At 57.4% G+C, this 22,157-nt stretch overlaps 1 protein-coding gene across 1 annotated transcript; it reads left to right on the top strand.

Annotated features, from left to right (window-relative positions):
* Nucleotides 1-218: 218 nt before the first annotated feature.
* PLEKHO2 (pleckstrin homology domain containing O2) lies at nt 219-21,825 on the top strand. Its single transcript, XM_059698486.1, has 6 exons — nt 219-376; nt 5,966-6,115; nt 11,053-11,169; nt 15,760-15,864; nt 17,278-17,376; nt 18,888-21,825. Exons 1-6 carry the CDS (start codon nt 365-367, stop codon nt 19,887-19,889), a joined length of 1,485 nt encoding a protein of 494 aa, XP_059554469.1. The 5' UTR covers nt 219-364; the 3' UTR covers nt 19,890-21,825.
* The last annotated feature ends 332 nt before the right edge of the window (nt 21,826-22,157 follow it).

The following is a 22,157-nucleotide window of genomic DNA, read 5'->3' as shown; positions in this document are numbered from 1 at the left end:
CACCCACCAGCCCCTCTCCCTCCGCGGGCCGGCGAAGCCTCTCTCCGCCCCGTCCCGCCCTCTTCCTCCCGCTCGGGCTCCGGGTCCTCACACCCCGCCCACCCCGCCCAGGCCCCGCCTGCCGCGCCTGCCCCCCTCCCCCCCGGCCTCGGGCCCCGCTATTCCCCCCGAGGCCCCGCCCCCGGCCCCCGGAAGCCTCTCCCCGCCCCCGGCCCCGCCCCCCCGAAGTTTCTTGGGCCCCGGGCGGCCGGCGGGACAGAGCGCTGCGAGCCGCCGCCCGGCCGGCGCGGATGGAGGTGGCGGAGCCCGCGCGGCGCGGGGAGTGAGCGCGCAGCGGCCGATCGGTGGACCCCGCGGACTCGCCATGGAGGAGGAGGTGAGGGCCGGCCGGGCGGGGGCCTGGGCGGGGGTCTCGAGCCGCTCACGGCGGTGGGGGTCCCGGGCTCAGGCCCTGCTCCAGCCCCTCTCCCGCCGTCTCGGGACGCCGGCACCTTCCCCACCCCCAGCGGGCAGAGCCCGGCAGGGCGGCGGGAGGGATCGCGTCCGGCTTCAGCGACCCATCCTCCTTCACTGTCTCTTCGGCTGCGCTCACCCACTGGGGGCACGTTATTGTTCCCATTGGATTGACGGGGAGACTGAGGCTCTGCTGAAGCGGCCTGGGGTGCTGGGCTCGAGCGCTGGTCACCGCTGACTCTCCCTGCCAGCAGGTCGGACCAGGAGGGGCAGACTGTGTGGATTGTGGTGTGTGTGTGCGTGTGCGTGCGTGCGTGTGTGTGTGTGTGTGTGTGTGTGTGTGTGCATGTTGGGAGGCTCTGTGGGTTCTGGGGTGCCTGTCTGAAGGAATCTTGGGGCTGTGCCCCTCTCTGGTGGCCCGAGGACTGGAGAAGTTGCTTTCCCCCCCAGTATAAGTCCCCTTCACCCTACCCGCTCACCTACCCTAGAGTTGGCCCAATAGGGGCTGGTCCTAGCCCCTGCCTCCCCCACCCCGGGAGGGCTAGTTCCCGGAAGGAGCTGGGCAGCTGGACCAGCAGTGCCCCTGTGAGCCTCTCTCTTTCCCCTCAGGACCCTCTTGGTCTGGGGAGGGGTCAGGCACTCTGTGACTCTTGCCCTTTACTTGCAAACACACTGCAAGCATTTAATGTGTGCTTGTGGAATGAATAAATTAGAGGAGGGGCCGGCTGAGTAGAGGACTTGCTTCTTGTCTTCTGTGTGTGTGTGTGTGTGTGTGTGTGTGTGTGTGTGAGCTTCTGACCCTCTCAGCCAAGGAGAAGGGTTATGTCAGTGCCTGGGTGGGTGGGGAGGCAACCCTGGCCACCCGGGGAGCCCTGCCTGAGTGAACCAGGCTGCCTGTGTCCCCATCAGTGCCCATGTCCTTTCTGCCACTGCCCAGGGGCAGCTGGGGTGTCAGGGTTCCCTCCAGGCCAGGCCCTTCGTTCCTCTGGGGTGGTAGATAAGTCACTTCCCCTCTCAGGTTGTGTTTCCTCTTCTATAAAATTTTGGGCCTGAGGGCCTCCTCCCCAGATCCAGACAGTGTGATTGTGGCCCCTGCTCTTAGAGCGGGTGGAAGTAGGGGGCCAAGTCACTTCACTGTGATTTGCTTTCGCTTCTTGCTGACAGAGGTAGGGCTGCCTTCGCCTGCCCCAGGCCCCAGGCCCCTGTTGTGAGGGCTGGGTTGTCTGGCTGCGGCCCCACCTCTTCTCCCAGAGGATGTGAGACAGGATTACTCCATCTTCTGATCTGCTCTGGCCCCCAATTAAGGGAAGTTATCTCGGGGCCTCCTGGGCCACGGTTTGTCTCGTGGCCAGCCCAGCCCTGCACTCCCTCTGGCTCTGAGTTTCCAACTTTACCACTTACTGACAGCACCAAAAGCTCCCCAAACAGCTGGGTTAACTAAGGTCTTGCTTACCTCTCCCCCACACATCCAGGGGCTCCCTATCCCCTACCTCCTCTTTGGCATCCCTAATTCTTTTCTTCTCATTTCTTCTCCTAGTCACTTACTCTTGTTGCCTTAGGCCCCAGTGTCCCACCTTTGTTTCTCTGAAACCCCTCTTCGACCATCGTCACCTGCTGCCCTTCATGACCACAGGCTGGCCTCGTCATCTCACTCCCACATGGCTGCTTTCAGCCCCTCCCCAGCTTTGAGCTTCCTCCCCATGCCCCAGCCACCCGGGTGCCAAGGCCCCACAGCCTCAATGACCTCCTCCGTCAGGCTGAGGCTTGGTGAAGTGCAGGTCTGGGCACTGGACATCTGTCCACTTGTGTTCCCAGGGCCTCGCTTCCCCATCTGTAAAATGAGAGGTGGGAGGTCCAGACATGCAGCGATATGTGCAGAAGCTTTGAAAAGTGCAAATATCAATGTGAGGTGTTCTTGACACTGGTGTAAGGCTGAAAACCCTGGACTCGGCTTTCCGCTCTGCCCTGGGGTTCTACCCTTGTCCTCTTAGTCATGCCTTTTCCTGGTGTGGCCTCCAGGCTGCTCAGTTGCCCTTTCCCATCTAGAGAGAGGTAGGTCAGTGTCCAGTCCCAGGACTGGTTTTGTTACCTCGAGCTAACCTCTGGCCCTTTCCAGGCTGTACTTTCTCATCCTATAGTGAAGGAGCTGAGACTGTAGGGTCTTTGATACCCTTTGTATCTTTCCTTCTCTGGGCCAAGATGTGTGTCTCCTTCCCTCTTCACAGGCCTATCAAAACCCTGCCTTCTGCAAGGGCTTCCTAAACCGACCTCAAGCCCTTCCTTGTCCTATTAGAGAGCGAGGACTGAGGTATCCCTGCAGGTAGGTGCCGTGTCCCTCCCAACAGGGCCTCAAGCAGGGTGTGTGTTGCCCCTGTCAGACTGGAAGTTCCTCGCGGAGCTCTGACCTGGTGGCTCCTTAGCAGAGTTTGATCAGAGCATCACTGGGTTTAGACATCGAGCAGAGATCGTCATCGCAAGTTCCCAGTGTTGTGAGGGGTCAACAAATTTTCTCTCCATTATGGCCATTGTTGTGGCTTTTCACCCGCTCCCTCCTGTGCACAGGGTCAGGGTGACCTGGCATCTTTTTCTTTTTAATGAATGACACACAGACCTTCCCACCTCAGGCAAAGGGGAGCCACGGTGCCTAGGGGTGCCTCAGAAGCTGCCCCCAGTGGGCAGGGGAGAGCCTGAGTGAGGAGCGATGGGAGAGGAGGGAGCGAAACAGGAAGCACAGTGGTCAGCTGGTCAACAAGAGGAGAGGAGGCTGAGAAACTGGGCTGAGCCAGATAAAACCCCCTGTGAGCCCTGCCAAGGGGAGGGGCTACTTATGAAAACTTGTTGGGGCATCGCCAGGCCCCTGGTGGGGGAATGAATGTCTGAGGGGCAGGGAGAGGAGTTGGGTGAAGGGTGGCAGGCGGGGAAGCTGTTGGTGTGTCGGTGGCTGATTCCTCATAAGGAGACCCTTCCCTGGGCTTTGGTTCAGGCCTCCAGCCCCTCACTTGTCACTCCCCTCAATCCCAAAGTGCCTTCTTGCCTCATCCTGGCCCCACCCATCCCTTAGGCCCTGGACTGGCTTCTCTACTTAATCCAGCCATGGCGTTCCCTGGGCACTGCTCTGCTACAACCAGAGAGGACTGTGGTCAAGGCACAAGTCTCTAGTTTTGCTCCCTGGGAGCTCCCAGCTGGCAGGAAGTTTCACAGTGTCAGTAGGTGAGGCAGGCAGGGGAGGTCACAAGTGGAGGGGCTTAAAAAGGGGCGGTGGTGGGCCCTGAAAAGCAGGAGGGGAGCTTGGAGCTTAGCGGTGGGACATCCAGGCAACAGCTTCATGTCCCACCGGCCCTACTGCCTGGTTTGAGAGACGGCTAGCCTGAGCCTGCAGGCCTAGGAAGGCGCTAACAGTGCTGCAGTTGCTGATTGAAATGTGGGGGTGGGGTTCCCCGCTTCCCACTTCATCCCTCCCAGCCTTAGGGTGATGAGGCCCCTAAGGGTCACACAGCCCATGGGGCTGAACACAGGGTCTCTGGGGAGGGGAGTTGGGTGGGTGATAGGATACCAGAGCCTCCCTCTTCTTGTAAAGGGCCCTGAAGTCCTCTCTCTGGTCCGGATGGCTCATACTGGCCTGCAGGCAAGCCTTCCACTTCCTCATTCGTCCATCCGGGAAGGCCATTTGGGACCATCCAACTTCCCCATTTCTCTTGTCATCCAAAAGCTAGGGAGAGACCCTGAGGTGTACCTCACATTCCAAGGAGCTCCAGGGGCAGTAATGCCCAGGAGCTAAGCCCAGAAAGGGCCTAGTTCTGGATTCTGAACCAGGCCCAGGGAGAGAGGTCCCTGAGAGGCAGAGGGAGTGGCAGTGACAATAACAACTACCTTTTGCTAACTTTAGGTCTCCTAGGCACTGCTTTGCATGCCATGTCTTTATCCAGCAGCAAATATTGATTGAGCACTGCTGTGTCCCAGACATTGTCTAGGCACTGAGGATATAGCAGTAAACAAAACAAAAGTCACTGCCCTCATGGAACGATAATCTTTGCCATTTCTGCATTTATATCTATCTCCATTTCACAGATAAAACGGAGGCTTCGAGAGACCAAGTGACTTGCCTCTGGTCTGTGTGACTTGGGCTTCAAAGCTCAGATCCCCAGCTGTAGTTCAGAGGGGTGGGGGCACAGTGAGAACCAGGTTAGAAAGCAGGGAGGCCGTGCCCTACCCAGCCCCTGGCAACTCACCACACTTCCATCTGCCTGGGCTTGTCCTTCCAAAGGCAGCTGTGGCCACAGGGTATCCCCTGGGGAGAGGTGTGCTTTTAACTGGGGCCACTTTTTTGAGCTTTATGTAAATTACAGAGTAGTCAAAAATTAGTGCTAATTTCCTTCCAGCACCCTCTAGATTCTGACATGCTCTTGATCCCCTCCCCTCCACCCTCCCCTTCACACTCACTACTGTGCGGACCAGTCGCTGAAGCAAAGTGGTTAGCAAGTTGCATGTATTTTTATTTTCATTTCTCAGATATTTCTTGAGCCCCCGTTATGTGTAAAGGAGCAGTGCTGGGTGCTGGGGACCGGAGGTAAATCTGACCCCACCTGGTAGGCATACACCTGGCACCCAGCTAACCAAGCAGGTGGTTGAGGGGCACAAGATGTCAGTGGCTGGCCTGGAGGCCCCAGGGTGGCTGCCATGTCTGACAGAAGGACTCTGGTCCAAGGCAAATCCCTTGGAGCCCTCACCAGGTGGGGTGGCTGCCCCAAAGTCCTGGACTCGGTGGGGAGGAGCGCAGAGGAGCCTCCTGTTTTGGGGCGGAAGCAGGAGGCTTCCAAGGGTGCTCTTTAAAGGGGCAGGGGCAGGAGGCAGATTACCACTCTGCCTGCTTCCTCCTCTCATCCTTCTGATTCTGCTTGCATGTCCTCTCCTGTGGGAGGCCTGCACTGTCCTCTCTCACCTGCCAACCTCTTTACTGTTTCCTTCGTAGCATTTCACACTTGTTGTGTTTATGCCTAGTGTGTATTTGTTCAGCTCCTCCTTCCCTAAATTGCCGGCTCTCTGAGGGCAGCGATCCATTATTTTCATTCTTCTCTGCCGGCTCCAGCATCCGTGACATTGCCGGTGCTCAGGACGGCATTTGTTGGCTGGTTGAATGAACACCTGGGAGGCAGAATTGTGAGTTCTGGCTCTGTCCTTCCAGCTGCGTGACTCTGGCACGTTACCCCTCTGAGTTTGCTGTGACATGTAGATAATGGTGCCACTGCCTTGGAGGGTAGCTGTATGGACTAGATGAGACAGTGTGTGAAAATGGTGGCTCAGTACAAGGTGGCTGCTGCTAATCTTGTTGCTGCTGCTGTTATTACTGTTATTTCTAAGGCCGGGTTAAGAATGTTTGCCTTGGGGGTTGTGGGGAAGCTCACATGGGAAGATATCAGTAGGTACCCAGCAGAGGGACATGTCCCTGGTTTGGCCTGTGGACTGTGTGCCCCCATGTGGCAGCCCTCATGGTATGTCTGGTGCTGTCTTCCAGGGTGTGAAGGAGTTGGGCGAGAAGCCCCAGCGAGCACGGACCGCGGACAAGGCTGGCTGGGTCAAGAAGAGCAGCGGGGGCTTCCTAGGGCTCTGGAAAGACCGCTATCTGCTCCTCTGCCAGGCCCAGCTACTGGTCTACGAGAATGAGGTGAGCACCTGTCTGGCCCTGAGGTTGGGGTGCTGGGGCAGGGGACAAAGTGAGGGCAGCAGGGGGAACCCAGAACCGGGCCTGGAAGATCTGTTCCATGTTTGCCATGCTGTGCAACCCTGGAGGAGCACCTGCTCTTCTCGGGGTCTCCGCGGCACGGGACGGTAGCTCCAGGTGCTAGTCTAGGGCTCCTGGATGAGGGGCTGTTCGAAGTGTATGTGCATAAGGATGAGTGTGTCTTCTCAGTGGCATGCCTACACTGCAACTCCCTGGCCCTGGGGTAGGTTCCACATATGTGAATGTTCCAGAAAACTAAAGCTTGCTCCATTTATCAATGATAATGGAAATAATACTTATCACTCATGCGTGTTTAGAGCTCTCGTATGACACTCTGGACAGTCCCATGAGTGCAGTCATCATGTCATCGTCTACAGAGATGGATCCTGGGGCCAAGGATGGCCAAATGACTGCTCAGCCTCTCAGTGAATAAAGGGGCCAGGTCTAGAACTGAATCCAGTGCTCTTTCCACTCACTGATGCCAGCAAATAAACTCTACAGCCTATTTCGGGTGGACGTTCTCTAAAGCATATTGAGTATTCTCTGCCTTCTTCAGAAGAAGGCGCCAGCCTAAATTGAGTCTTTCCTTGTGGCTCGGAGTCACTTACAATCAGACTGTACTTTTCATCTTTTCTTTCTCCTTTAACATCGAGCTACCGGTTGCTACTTTGCCACTTCTGCTGTCCTTGTGCCTCTCACAGTCCTCACATTTTCCCACTGCAGGCTTGGAACCTGGACAACAAGGATGCTAAAATTGGGGTTAAGAGTTGAAAAACCTCTTGGTGACGACCTGGGGAGGAAAGGTCTTCTACTTATGATGTGTGTGTCCTGGGGTTGGGGCTATAGAGGGCCCATCCACTGAGCATGGGCTATCACTGTATGCCTCCCACAGATGGAAACACACGGGGAGAACGGCCTGGAGGCAGAAAGGGCATCCTGCCTGTTCCTCCTCAGCCTCTCAGCATGCCTCGGGGTATCTTGGCAAATCCGTAATTGTCCCAGGCCAAGAAAGATTGGGCGCCCGGATCTCCGTGATTAAAGGAGCTACCCTTGAGGAGCACTTTGCCTGTCCTTCCCGAGGCCCAGGCTCATGGAGCTGGGGTGTCAGAGAAGCAGCTGGATGAGTCGTTCAGACAGCCCCCCAGATGGTCTGTACCGCTGCTCTCACCAAATGAGGATGCGCTGTGGTGGCAGCAGGGGGATGTTTTTATAAATAAAGGTTGTTGTCAAGCTTTCTCCAGTCCCAGCTGCCTAAGAGTTGAGTGACAGGTCCCCAGCTGCCAGCCTGTCAGGCACTGCCAGACTTGTCCTGGGCTGCCCCTCCACATCTGGCCACAGCTGGGAAGCAGGAAGGATCTTGCATCCCCTAAACATGAAAAACCTAAATCACCCTTTTAAAATAATCACTATTAAAAACCTCAGTTGAAGCTTCAGGAACTTCGCCCTCTCAGGGGTGGGGAGCTTGGCCCAGGAGTGGGAATTGAGAAATGCTTATTAGTTCAATTCCTCTTTCTTGATGTAAGGAACTAGGCTAATGCGAATGGCTCTTGGCTGTCTCTTTGCTGTCAGTGAGGTTGACATTCCAAAAATGCTGCCCCCGCCCAGCGCCTGCTGGGTTATCTGTTTTTCTGAGCTGCAGAAGGGCCAGATGATTCAGCGATTCGGGTGGAGAGGAGACCCAGGACAGACAGGCGTGGGGAGCTGGGTGTGGAGATGAACCACCTTTGTGTCTGGGTCAGTAGTTGTCCAGCTGGGGGAAGCATGTGCACATGGGGCAGGTGACCTGCACCTTCTGCAACTGGGGGTCCTTTTCCAGGCAGCCCCCTTCCTCTGGATGCCCAGTAGGTGAGGACTTCCTGGGGTCTCACTCTGAGTCAGGCATTCAGTCCAGCAACTGGTCCTAAATATGTTGCTCTTGAGCTGCTCCTTCGTGGGGCAGGGCATTATAGGGAGAGCAGACAGGAGAGCAGACATAGGCAGCATAGGTAGAGAGTGATGGCCCAGCAGGAAGTTAGGACTGTTCTTCCCATGGCAGAGTGTCCCTAGCATCTAATTGGGTGCCTGCACCTGGCAGGTGCTTTGTGGATGGGGGACCTCAAAGGAGCAAGGGAGCACCAAGGGGTGGGCAGTGGAGCTGCCTGGACCAGGTGGATTGTGCTCCCCCTGTGTTGCGTGGAGAAATGTGGAAGGGATTAGAGACTAGTCCAGTGGTCGGCAAACTCATTAGTCAACAGAGCCAAATATCAACAGTACCACGACTGAAATTTCTTTTGAGAGCCAACTTTTTTAAACTTAAACTATATAGGTAGGTACATTGTTATTAACTTAATTAGGGCACTCCTAAGGCTTAGGAAGAGCCACACTCAAGGGGCCAAAGAGCCGCAGTTTGCCGACCACGGAACTAGGGGTTGGAAAGATGTGCAGAGGCAAAAATGGGAAAGACACCTGACTGAATCTGGATGGGGAATATCAAGCTGCCTGGCCATATGTTCCCCTTTCCCTAAGGGGCTGAAGGGAGGGTTCATCAGTGGTTATCCTCGTTAGCTGTACAGTCATCTGCTTTGAAAAAGTTTCATGTGTGGGCGCCACCCCCCAGGGATCCTGATGTAATTGATCTGGGATGTTGCCTGGGCATTGGGATTTTTTTTTTTTTTAATCCTTACCTGGAATATGTTCCCATTGATTTGAGAGAGAGAAAATATTGATGTGAGAGAGAAACATCAATTGGTTGCTTCTTGTACGTGCCCTGACTGGGGATCGAACCCACAACCCAGGCATGTGCCCCAACTGGGGAACCTCCGACCTTTTTTGGTGTATAGGATGATGCTCCAATCAACCGAACCACCTGGCCAGGGCTGGAGATTGGGATTTAAAAAAATTTATTTTTAAATTGATTTCAGAGAGGAAGGGAGAGAGAGAGGGAAATAGAAACATCAGTGATGAGAGAGAATCATTGATCGGCTGCCTCCTGCACGCCCCATACTGGGGATCGAGACTGCAACCCGGGCATGTGCCCTGACCAGGAATTGAACCATGACCTCCTGGTGCATAGGTCGATGCTCAACCACTGAGCCACGCCAGGCAGGTGGCACTGGGATTTTTAAAGGTTCCCCGGCCACCAAGGTTGAGAAACAGAGGTTCTCAAACTTTTGTATACATTAGAATCAGCTGGAGGGCTGTTAAAACTCAGATTTCCCCTAAGATGATGATTCATTAGGAATGGAGCCAGAGAATTTGCATTTCTAACAAGTTCTCAGGTTGTGCTGCTGCTGCTGGACCAGCTGCCACACTTGGAGGATCCTGGTGCAGAGCAACCTGTTGCTAAGGCACTGCCCATGCCTGCCTCTGCCCCTGGCAGGGAGGAGAGCGCTGTGCTGGGAAGAGCTCTGGCCTGGAGTCAGAAGGTGTGGGGTTGAGTTTGGCTCTGGCCCCTTATGTTTGGGTCTGTGCTCCTAGGGCAAATCAGTTCACCTCCAAACCTCATTCTCTTTCTCTATAAAATGAGGTTCTAGGACCCTCGTGGATACCAAAATCCATGGGTGCTCAAGTCCTTTATATAAGATTTCCATCTTATAGTGTTTGCATATAAACTACACACATCCTGTCATATACTTTAAATGATCTCTAACTACTTATAATACCCAATGCAATGTAAATACTGTGTAATTAGTTGTTTAGGGTATAATGGCTATAAAGAAATGTCTGTACATGTTCAGTCAAGAAGCAACCACGTAGGCCTAACTTCATAGTACATGTCGGCAACAACGTAACTTTCCCCCACGAATGTTTCCGATTCGAGGTTGGTGGAATCTGTGGTTGTGGAACCCTGGGAAACAGTATAGGCAGGTTCATGGAGGGAAATGAGGCCATTTCCTCTGCAGATATTTGAATCACTGCTTCCCAGATATTCCCCCCAAACTGCAGAGCACGGAGCGGTCCCGGGTGGGTGCTCTTGCTGGCTGTGTGACGTCCAGCAGCAGCTTCACTTGGCCAGTTCCCAGGCCAGTGCCTCCCCTACCCCCGCTGACCCGGGGCCTGCTTCTCTTTCCCTGGAGTCTCCAGGGTGAGACTGTGCCACATCCAGGAAGCTGCTCCAGCTAAGGTTTCTGGAATAGCAACCAATTGATCACCATTGAGGGAGGAGCTTGCCCCGGCAGCTTGCTGAGAGGCACCTGGTGGAGGAAACACGCAGGTGCCAGGCCTGGTGGGCAAGAAGGGAGTCTCGCTGGTGTCCAGGAGTGGCCTAGAGGAGGCTGGCCGCTGTCCTGGCCACTGGCCCTTCTAGTGATGGGCCTCAGGATGACAGCCTGGGGTGGGGTGCTCTTAAAGGAGCCATTGCACTCTCCATTGTGCAGGCCATGGAGAGTGGCCTCTCCCCGAGCCCAGGGTCAGCAGAGGAAGATGCCAGTAGAGAATCAACTCAGGTCACTGTGGTGAGGGCAGGGACGTCGCCCCAAGCATGCCTTGTTCACGCTTCCCTCTGTGGCTCTGCCTGGAAAGCCTTTTTCTTTCCTTTTTTCATTTTGTGGCAGCTTGCTCCCTCTTCCAGGCTACCTTTTCTGCACATCTCTGCCTGGTCTCTGGGCCTGCGCGGACACCCAGGCACCCTTTCTAAGCCTCTCCAGCTTCCCGGGTTTCCTCCCCCTGCCTTAGGAACATTCGAGTCAGCCCTGGTCCCCATCTCCGGAGGGTGAGCCCCATCTCTCAGGTGCATCGTGAGCCTTGAGCGTGTCCTTGCAGCCAGCACAGACTGAATGCCGGGGACTGAATATCTCATCTTGGTGATTGATTAGCAGGCGGGTCCGAGGCGGGACCTGGGTGTCTGAGAGTCTGGGTGTGTCCTGCTCTCACCATTTCATGTCCCCTCTATCCCTCCACAGGACGAGCAGAAGTGTGTGGAGACAGTGGAGCTGGGCAGCTATGAGAAGTGCCAGGACCTGCGTGCCCTCCTCAAGCGGAAACACCGATTTATCCTGCTGCGATCCCCAGGGAACAAGGTAGGGCTGTGCCTGCTGGGCCTGACCCTCCTCCAGGCTGGGGTCTGCGTGGGAAGATCATCCCTGGAGGCTTTCTAAGACAGGCTGGGCCCCTGGATGCAGCCCGCACAATCTCTGTGGAGTGTGCCTGAGGCTCAGATCTGGGGCTGCCACAGGTGGGACCTTTTGCGCGTTTCGTCTTGGAGTCTTCCCAGCCCCTGGTTGATAGGAGATGCGTGTAGAGCTCTGCTGAGAGCTCTGCTGAGAGCTCTGCTCCCCTCTTCCCTTCCAGGCCCTGGGGCCTCCTCCCAGGCTGCGGTTGGAAAGTAGCCTTTGGGAGGTGGGGCACTTGGCTTTCTCCCACACCCTGGACACAGGAGGCCCAGGGCTGAGGCAGGAAAGCTGAGGATGAGGCCTTCATCCCACCAACCTCTGACACTGTGACACAGTCTGGGCCAGAGGGGAAGGAGCGGCCTCCCCTTTATCCCTGGCTTCCTGGGTGGGCCCTCTATCCTGGACTCAGGCCGTGGAGACATGCAGCCTCCCAGCTGCCCTCCCTTGCACGTTCCTCTGGCTAATGCTGGAGAAAGTCTCCTGCCCGAGAGGTTCTCCCCCTGGGACATGCTGTGTGTACAGATGAGGTTGCTGTTTGCACCACATGTCTCTGGCACGCAGTCCGGGTGAGTGACGCTGGCGTAGTTTCACACATGTCAGGAGGGAGTCAGATTGAGGTTGGCGTGTACAGTACCTCTGGCCAGATCTCCCCCTCTGCACTGGGTCACGCCTCTCCCGGCCTCTGCACGTCATGTGGAGCCTCCCAGAGTGGGGCTGAGTCACCCATGCGGGGGGTTGGGGAGCGGGTCTGGTCTGAGCCTGCTGGAGGCCATTCTGTTTCTTCCCCAGCTTTCAGGCCAGGAGCCCAGTCCTCGGTGGCTCTGGGCCTTGGAGGCCATGCTGTTCTACTCACTAATCCTTGGCCCTGCTCTGCCTGGGGGAGGGCAAAGCAGCAACTGTAGGCAGGGCTCTGACTCTGGGATTGGGGCTGTGCCCCGGGGGCGGGGGGCAGGTTTATAGTGTCATGAGGGTTCATGGGGCTGGGCCCAGGTTTCACGTGGTATCTGCTACTTAGGGCTCTGTGAGAAGAGGAGAACCGTATTTTGGTCTCTCGGGCCAGGAGCCCTTATCCTGCTGGGGAGGCCTGCTTTCTCTCTGGTGGACACTGTATTTGTGTATGTGTGTGTTTTTTTTGTGTGTGTTTTTTTTTGTTTTTGTTTTTTTTAAAAAATATATTTTATTGATTTTTCACAGAGAGGAAGGGAGAGAGATAGAAAGCTAGAAACATCGATGAGAGAGAAACATCGATCAGCTGCCTCAGCTGCCTCCTGCACATCTCCCACTGGGGATGTGCCCGCAACCCAGGTACATGCCCTTGACCGGAATCGAACCTGGGACCTTTCAGTCCGCAGGCCGACGCTCTATCCACTGAGCCAAACTGGTTTCGGCTTGTGTATGTGTGTTTTGAGAGACATGGAGTTCATTATGTGTTAAGGTCTGCACCTGTGTGTACAGTGCACGTGGGTGCACCTCTTTGTGTTCACCTGGCCACGGTCTGTTTGGGTCTTTGGGTGTCTCTTAGTGAGTGTTTGTGGACGTGGAGTGGAGGGGACCTGGCTTCTGTCCTCTGCCAGTCCTGGGCCCCTCCTTTCTCCTGTTCTGAGGATCAGCTGGTGGTGGGATAGGTGGGCCAGGCCCAGTGCAGGGTGGGACATCACCTTCGGAGAAGCCTGTTTGTGTATCTACCTTCTCACCTGCTTCGGCCAACACCTTCCTTCCATTCCCCAATTCTTCAGAGTTCAGGTTGGCTCAGGGTGACTCTGGGAACAGGGTGATCAAAGGGAGTGCGCTATGGAGCAACGGGTGGGGGCTGCAGAGCAGTGGGAGGACAGTACACCCTGCTTCCAACTCCAGGGCCCCCTGACCCTCGCCACCCCAGGAGCTCACACAGAGAGTGGGAGCTCTCCAGAGGGCACACGGGGGACCACCCAGAGTACCACATCCCCCGCATCCTCTCACCCTCCTTTCCTATCGCCCTGGGTGTTCCCCATCCTCGGTGACGCTGCCCTCTGGCTGGGAGGTCACATGACCCCGGCTGTCTGGTCCTGAGGCCGCCTGTTTTTCCTTCTAATCAAATAAACAAAGACTCCAGTGTCTTGCATGCCCCTCTCCCCCATCTCCCCATCCCCACGCCCCTGCCATGAGGTCACAGACAGACGCTGCCAGGAAGCGGGGTGGCCCTGCCGGGCCTTGCTGCCTGCTGGTCCCAGCCAGCTTGGCCCTTTCCTTTTCCTGCCTCCCCTCCCCTCCCACTTTCTGCCCCTCTGCCATTTTGTCCCCCCCGCCTCCCCCCCGCCTTCCCAGGCCAGTGTGGGTCTATGCTGTGGCCAGACTTGTTAGCTCCTAAAGTCCTTTCTCCTGGGGCTTCTTGGCTGGAGAACTTGGGTGGAAACCTGTGTAGCCTGTGGCTCCTCAGGACATGGGGGTGGGGGTGGGGGAGGAGGAGCAGCTCCTTGGGATTCTGCTTATCCCTGTTCTGATCACCCTGTGGGATGCCTGGCTCATTCAGCAGAATCACAGGGTTCCTGAGGGTGGGGCTGGGTCCCGTTTCACCTTGTATTCCTTCTCCTGGGGTGGCCCTTTGGCCTACACTCTCCTCCCTGCAGCCTGCCTCAGGGGGCTGGCCAACAGGAAGGCCATAGTTTGGGTTGGGTTCAGTGGTTCTGCACTTGTCCCCAAGTGAAAAGACTTGTGCAGGGTGCCATTGCAGGTTGGTGAGACCAGAACTCTGATCTCGACTCCCAGGCCAGTGGTCTTTTTCGCCCCACTCTTGCTGCATTTACTGCTGTATCCAAGTACATGCCTCCCAAGCTCTCTGGGATGTTAAGTTCTGCACCAGGCACGGGCCCACCAATCAGGGCCTGCGAGCAGGAACAGCAGCTGGCTCAGAGGCACTGGCCCTGGTCCACCTTTTCACAGCCCCATCCCAGGGCTGGGTGGGCCCTCCCAGAGCCTGGATGCAATGCTGTTCCTCCCTGAGCTCCCAGCAGCCCTGATGGCTGGGCTAAGAGGCAGTTGCCAAGGTGCCCTAGGGTTTCTGACTTAACTGCAGATCTGCTGCCAGGATCGAATTTACCCTGGTCATGCAAATGAGCATTTGGCTGTGCCTGGCATGGGGGGGCGGGTGGGACTCGGGGCCTGGTATGAAGAGAAGCAGAAGCGGGAGGCAGCCAGGAGGAAGTTATATAATGAGGATGCTGAGGGGCCAGGGGGACTTTGGTGTTACATAACTGGGAGAGTGGTGGGAAGGAAGGCGCTAACACCAGGGCGGGGGGATGGGCAGGCTGGCGACCCGCCCAACAAAGAAGTAGGGCATCTTGAGGTCAGAGAGTGGGCAATGGCCCAACAATGGGGTAAGGGAAGGAACCTTGGGCTAGTTCATTCATTTATTGGCTCATTCATTCAGTAACTATTTACTGAGTACCTACTATGTGCTGGGCCCTGGCTTGAGTCAGGTTGAATTCCCTCAGCATTTTTTCCAGGTGAGAAAACTGGGGATGTTTTGACAGAAGGACGGCCATGGTGATAATTTCTACTACTGAGCACTCTATGCCCCACTCCAGGTTTAACACTTCACATGCCTGTGACCCTCACAGCGCCATCGGCAGGTCAGGGTGGTGGTCTCCTTTTACAGACGAGGAAGCTGAGGCTCAAGGTCAGCCAGCTGTAAGTGGTGGCTTGTCTAGTTCAGAGACCCCACTGCTGTGTCCACCGTGCAAAGCAGCCCCTCAGTTTGCATGGCCTCGCTCCTTCCATCATTTTCTGTCTGGCCTTGGGGCCTGGCAGGCGGGGGGGGGGGGGGGGGGGGGCGGCAGGAGGCTGTCTGAGCTGCCCTCTGATTCTAATATAGGAGCTTGGAGCTCCTGCCTGAGATGGAGAGGGACCTGTGGGGTGGGTGGCATAGGGTCTGGAGTCAGGAGTCATGGGATTACTTTAGGCCGCCGTGGTCAAATCCCATCCCATCGGGTGAGCCTCTGTTTCCCCATCTGTAGAATGAGGAGGTTGGGAAGGACCCCAATGCCCTTTCTTACCGTCTATGATTCAAGGCCAGAAAGGAGACCCTGGGACTTTGTTATCTGTGGCCAGGACTGCTGTGGGGCCTGCTGGGGAGCTGAAGGTGATTCTGGTTCCAGTGGGCCTTCTCCATGGACACCCTCATGCTTGTCACCTCTGTCACCTCAGTCCCAGGAGACTGGGACTACTCCTACTTCAGAGAAAACAAGCCCAGAGGTCAGCAGCTGGCGGGGGCCAGACCTGAGCTCCCTCCCCAGGGCAAGGCTGACTCCATTCTAAGTCTGACAGCTGCACCAGCGCAGAGCCCTTGCTCGGCTGGACCTGTCCACCCCGTTCCCCTGAAGCCCCAGGGTGGGGTCGTTGTGGTTTGCTCCCAGCCAGCTGTGCACGGCCCACCTTGGATTTGGGGTGGGAGCTTCCTTCAGACCCCAAATGTGAGCCAGGTTTAACATCTGCCATCTACCCCACCCATGCCCCCTGCAGGTCAGCAACATCAAGTTCCAAGCACCCAATGGGGAGGAGAAGGAATCCTGGATCAAAGCCCTCAATGAAGGGATCAGCCGAGGCAAGAACAAGGCTTTCGATGAGGTGCGATGAAGTCCTGTGGACAGACAGCTCTGTGTCCCCTTCCCCCCTGTGTGAGCTCAGGGACCCTGCCCAGCCTCACCTCAGATGACCCCTTGATTATGTCGCTGCTACAAACTGGGCCATGCTATTGTTACCTCATTTAATCCTCACAACACCCCTCAAAGTAGGTGGTGGCATTCCCACTTTACAGATGAAGAAACTGAGGTGTAAGGAAATTAAGTTACTTGTTAAAATGAAAACATGGGTAAGTGGTGGGGTAGAATTTAAAGGCTTGTAGCCCAACAGCAGGTGGGCCCAGCCAGAGAGGTTTGGGGGGTGAGCTGAAAGCCAGAAAGCTCACTTTTCAGTTTGGCCATGAAGTGGAAGCCAGGCTGGCTCTAGCCCTGGGCCTCCCTGTCTGCCTGCAGTGGCCACCCACCCCCTGTGCCGTAGTGGTGACGGTGGCCACAGTGGCCACAGCCAGGCTGGGGACAGGCAAGGTGTCCCCCGAGACCAGATCTCCTAGGGAGGGTCATCTTTGACAGCGTGGGTTTGTAGCTATTTGGGCTAAAATGGTCCTGGAGGCTGCCTGGGGTGGCCCTGGGATTGCAGAGGTCTGAGACCCGAGGGGGCAAATTTTCCCAAGGCTCCTGGTTCATGTCTCAGTGTGACTGGCATGCTCGGGGCTTCACTGGCTGGGAAAATATTCCCCTTTTGTGGGGCGGGCGATGGGAGCATGGACTGGGCCTCAGCCCACAGTCTGTGGAGTGGGGTCAGCTCCTCCTCTGAGGAACAGAGGCAGTTGGACCCCCGGTGGCCTGAGCCCTGAGCCTCACCTGGGGGCTGGACAGTTTCAGCCCCCAACCCCACCCCCTACCCCCCCACCAAAGGGACAGGCTGCTCCGGGTTCAGAGTCTAGATTTCCTGTGTGGATCTTACTCTGTGTCTTCCTGGGCTAGTCCTCACCCTTTTCCTTACCCTCAGAGAGGAGATGCTGCCTCTAGATGCTCGGACCCAAGGGTCCTTGGGGAGCAGCTGGGGCCAGGGAAGGCCTGTTCTGGAAGCAGACACCAGGGTATCATGGGCTAACTCCTCGCCGTCCCCAGCTAAGCCCAAAGGCAGCCTCGGGGCCACTTACATATCTGCAGTAGACCGAGGGGCAAGGGCTGAGAGCCCATATTGGAGCAGGAAGACTGAGCCCAGAGAGGGCAGCCACAGAGGGAGAGCCTCGGCCTGCAGCGAGATGACAGAGGCAGTGCAGAAACGGAGAGCAGAGGTCGGACATGGGGAGATGCTTCAAAGAGAGGCAGCGATGGGGCTCTGACCCTGTGAGTGAGGATGTGGGTACAGACTCTGACTTTGAGTTAACACCTGGGCATTTCCTTCTCTCCCCAAGGCTTGGTGGGGACTGACCTGGTTCCTTCTCCTTCCCAGATAAAGGTGGACAAGAGCTGTGCGCTGGAGCATGTGACCCGGAACCGAGTGCGTGGGGGCCAGCAGCGCCGGCCACCTACGAGAATCCACCTGAAGGAGGTAAGACTTTGTCCCCAGCTTGGACAGATGGGAGGTCAGCTGAGCCCGGGACCCAGCTCCTTAGGATGGCAGCCAGGCTCGGGCCCCCTTTTTCCTGAGGACGCCTGGCATTGGGGCTTCCTGAGCCGTGTGCGGGGTCTGAGTGCAGGCACATGTGTTAACCGTGCTCAGCGTGTAGGTGTGCCTACTGCACTGTGAGTCCACACCCCGGCCTCAGCCAGAGTTGGTGCCTGAGGGAGACAGACCCAAAGTGGTCTGTGCCTCTCAGAGCTCAGCTCCCAGCTGGAGAAAGACATGCAAGCAGAGCTGTGTCTAGTTTTTGCACAGAGGACCCCCTGGCATTGAGCAGCCCTGGAAGGGCAGAGAGGATTTCAATTGGCAGATGTGGTGCGAGGGAGGTGCTGGTGGAGGGAATGGTGTGAGCTGAGGCAGGAGGCAGGAGAGTACAAAGTGTGCCAAGTCCCTTTGGGAGATGTTTCAGAGAAGGTGGGGTCAGGGGAGGAAATTGGGAAGACCTCGAATGCCGGAACTGAGGACAGGATGGTGGGAGGGTGTGTTCCAGAGGTCAGTTTGAGGCCCAGGGTAGCAGGGGTTTGGATGGAGGGAAGGAAAGGCGTACCTGAGGGGGGAGATCTAGGAGGTGCGGGGAGGGCCAGCTGGTTCAGGGAGGGACTCTCATCCCAGTGACTGAACGTGTGTGTTGCCAGTTCACCTGTGTGCATGTAGGGGAGTGAGGGTCCCCGCCAGGACCCTACCACCTGAGGGACCAGGGAGAGGCCTGCTGCCCTGCCCTGCTCTCTGGCCCTGGGGCTCCCTGGGAAGGTCCCCAGGACCAGGTGTGACTGCTGGGTGTCCCTGCGGAGCCCTGGGCCAAGTTGGTGGCAGCTGTCTGCTTGGTGCAGCTGTTCCCCTCTGGCAGTCAGCTGTGGTTCAGGGCTGCCTGTGCCTGGGGCCACATCTGACCATGTGAGAAGAGTGGGTACAAGCTGCTGAGCAGCTGGGCAGGCGAGGGCTGGAGAGATCTGGGCCAGAGGGCTGGGTGTGGGGCTGGCAGCCTGGACAGAGGTCTCCAGGGAGGGGAAGCAGAAGTGAGTGAGCGCACACCATGCTGGAGACTTATATTGAGTCCTGGTCCTGACACCTACGGGGTGGGTGGGTGTAGGGAGGGAACCCTCTCAAGGCTATACAGCCAGGAAGGGTCAGAAACAGGGCTGGAACCATGTGCCCAGCTGCCCAGGCCAGGACAACCGCTACTAAAAAGAGCGGCCTCTTTCCTTGGCTGGAAGAAGCCGGCCGGGGCACCGAGAGGACAGCCTGACTCTGACCTCTGGCCTGTGATTCTGACACAGGGAATTCTCCAAGTGAGAGAGCAGAGGATTCATCAGAGGGTGTGGAGAGGGGCCTGGGGACCTGGGCAGCCTGGAGGGGAGGGCTTTGGGACCCTTGTGGGCAGGCACATCAGACCCAAAGGCCAGTCGTCCATGATGATGTCCATATGCTGCCCCCACCAGGTAGCCAGCGCAGCTTCTGATGGACTTTCTCGCCTGGACCTCGATTCTCTGGACAGCAGGCCGCCAGTGCTTACCCCTGGCAATGACGTCAACGCAGCCCCGCCCCGGGAGGCCCTCCGGCCCCTCCTGCCTCCTGCCAAGCCTTCCCCAGCTCCCGAGGTGACCGCCCTTGGTGACAGAGGGGAGACCCCTGTGGGGGAGAGAGCCCCAACCCCTGTCCCAGCAAGCTCTGAGGCGCAGCCTGAGAGCCAGGAAGACTCAGAGACTGCAGTGGGGGAGGACAGCTCCTCTGAGCAGCTCCCCAGGGTCCTGCCTGAAAAACTGAAGGTGAGCTGGGACAACTCCAGCCCTGAGGAGCCCCTTGTGCCCGAGAGCGCGGAACCACCCCAGGTGCCCTGTTCGGAGACTTCTGAGTCCTCGACCAAGGAGGGTGGGAAGCCCCCTACGCCCCCACCCAAGATCCTATCGGAGAAACTGAGAGCCTCCATGATCGGGGTGGAGGCTTCCGGGCCAGCCCGGAGTCCCGGGGCCTCTGAGACCTCTGCCCCAGGCTCAGCGCAGGTCTCAGTGAACGGCGTGGACGACAGTCCTGAGCCTGTGGAGCCATCCCAGGCTGCTGGCACTCCAGGAATTCCCCCGGAGAACAAAACCGCTTCTACCGTGTTCCCCTGGGAACTGCCGCCTCAGAGCCAACCCCGCCGCTCCTCCATGGGGGACCTGCTTGGGGAAGGCCCCCGGCGTCCACAGCAGCGGCTGTACCGGGCCCAGCTGGAGGTGCAGGTGGCCTCAGAACAGACGGAGAAACTGTTGAACAAGATGCTGGCCAGCGAGCCGGCCCCGGTGAGTGCCGAGACACTGCTCAGCGAGGCCGTGGAGCAGCTGAGGCAGGCCACGCAGGTCCTGCAGGAAATGCGAGATCGGGGAGACCTCAGCCAGGAAGCACCGGGGCTGCGGGAAAAGCGGAAGGAGCTGGTGACCCTCTACAGGAGAAGTGCACCCTAGGGCCTGCCGGCGGGGGCGCGGTCCCTCCTGGCTGGCCTGGTTCATCGAGCCCAGCCCTGCCAAGAAATGTGCTTCTGCTCAGGCTGTTGAAGGGCCATCGGACATGTCAGTGTTTGGCCAGGACCTGCAGAGGCTCCAGGTATCCTTCCTGCCTGGCCTTGGCCAGCGGTGCAGGTGTCACCCAGGGCCACTGTCTGGCTAACTGGCCTGGCCTCCGGGCCCTGGCTCGGGCTGGGAGCACACACTCAGGACCTCTGTGCTGGCATGGTGTTCCGATCTGCCCCAGGGCTTTGGCACAGCACTTGGGGCTCTGGGGGTGGCATCATCTCTGCTTCTCACCCCCCGTAGTTTACATTCCTGACTTCTGAATAGAGCACAGCTGAGCCCCCCACAGCCTCTATGTCCAGACACTCCCAGGCGGACAGCCTCCTGGCAAAGGCAGCTTCAGGTCGTAACCAACCCTCCTGCCCGCCTATTCCCAGGAGCTGCTGGGGCCTTGGGTCCTGGCTGTAGGTTCATCCCTCAGCTGAAAGCCCCTGAAGGCAGGTCAGAGGCAGGTGTGAGAAAGCCATTTGCCGTGTGGCCCCTCTCTGGGCCTTCCTGTTCTGCAGGCCTCCCCTGGTGGGTGTGGCAGGAGGACTCCTGGGTGGAGGAGGAACCCGAAAGGTCTCCTAGTCTAGTCCCTGCCTCTGGACCAGTTTGTGTCCAGCCCCACGCATCCCTCTACAGGTGAACTTCAGAACGGCCCGACGTCATTGTCAGAAAATCCTGTATGTGATTCATTCTAAATCAGCCTGCAGGAGAGAAGCTGCCCCAACTTCTGTGCCTCCCCAGATGGGATTTATATCTGGGTCTCTGTGGTTCCTCCATAACCAAACAGGTCCAACATCCCAGTCATTTATTCTTACGCTGAGGGGTATGCTGGGGCCTGAAACCACATCCTCTCCCCACCTCCGCTCACCCCTCTGGCTCAGGCCCCGGATGGGCTGCGCTTCCCGAGCTTCTAGTGGAAGGAGCATTTTCTCCTGGCCTGGGCCAGCACCCTGGGCCTCTCCCGAGCCCCTCCCTGACTCCAGGAGCACATCTGCTCTCCATCCTGCTGTAGCAGCTGGACTGAGGGCAGAGCCTGTAGGTGCAGAGGCCCCGAGGGCTGCAGCCACTCTCCCTGGGGCTTGTGGGAGCGGGAGCAGCTCCTGACAGGCTTGCTCAGGGGGTTCTGCATGTGCACTTTTGTTTACTGAAAGAGAGGAGAGGGAGGGCCACAGCTGTGTGCTCTGGCCTTTCTGCCCACCGCCCGCCCCCTGCCACCAGTAGTGCCCACTGAGGCCTGCCAGTGCAGGCCGATGCCTTCTTTACTGTACTGCTACCTGTTTTTGAGGGTAGTAGCCAGGGGTCAGGAGGGGCCGATAGAGGTCCACTCTGTAGCCTGTCCTGGGCAGGCATGGGTGTGAGCAGCAATGCCGTGGCTCATGAGCCCCCATGGATCTCCCCAAAACACACTCTTTGGAAAAACTAGGCTTCCCGGCCACATTCTGCCTGTCCATCTCTCTCCAGTGTGAGAGCAAGAACACCATCAAGTACCCACAAGCATGTGGCCCCTGTGGTCTTGCTTTGGGGAACAGCCCTCCTGTGAGGGCTGCTGGGCTTTAGCCCATCACCTGCTTTCAGGGACAAGAGCCTCCATTTCCCCTCTGACAAGTGACCAGGCTGAGGGAGGAGCCCTGGGGCAACCTTAGCGGCCTAATGCCATTGGCTCCTGCAGGGTCCCCAGACCTGGGCAGCCTGGGCCCCAAGCGGGGAGGCTGCTCCCAGGGGAGGGAGGATGGGAAATTGGCAGGGGCTGCCTTGCCTGCCTCCGGAAGGAGGGTGGCATTCCACGTCTTCTGCTTATGAAGCGCCTTTCTTGAAGTTCGGCAATAAATCCCTTTTTATGGAACTTTTCTGCCGCAAGCCTGTTTGTTGGTGTGGGACCCGCTCCAGGGCTGACCTCAGGAAGCAGGGGTAGGAGGTTGGTCGGTGGCCTCGCCGTCCTCCGAGCCCCGTGCTAGGGCATCCTTCCCATAGGCTGGCGGGGGCATCGCCCTCCACCGTGCTCCCCCTTTGCTATGTCACCACACATTTATACAGGCTGGGGCTGCCATAGGAACAATGCTTTTCAATTTTTAAAAGCTTTATGTGGACATTTCAAACAGAAAGGTTGCAAGAGTAAGAATAGCACATAGAACACCGTTACACTCATACCCTGATGGACTCATTGGCTTACTTTTT

Source organism: Myotis daubentonii, chromosome 1 (genome assembly GCF_963259705.1).
Source record: "Myotis daubentonii chromosome 1, mMyoDau2.1, whole genome shotgun sequence".
Lineage (NCBI taxonomy): Eukaryota > Metazoa > Chordata > Mammalia > Chiroptera > Vespertilionidae > Myotis > Myotis daubentonii.
This window is presented reverse-complemented; position numbering and strand designations above follow the sequence as displayed.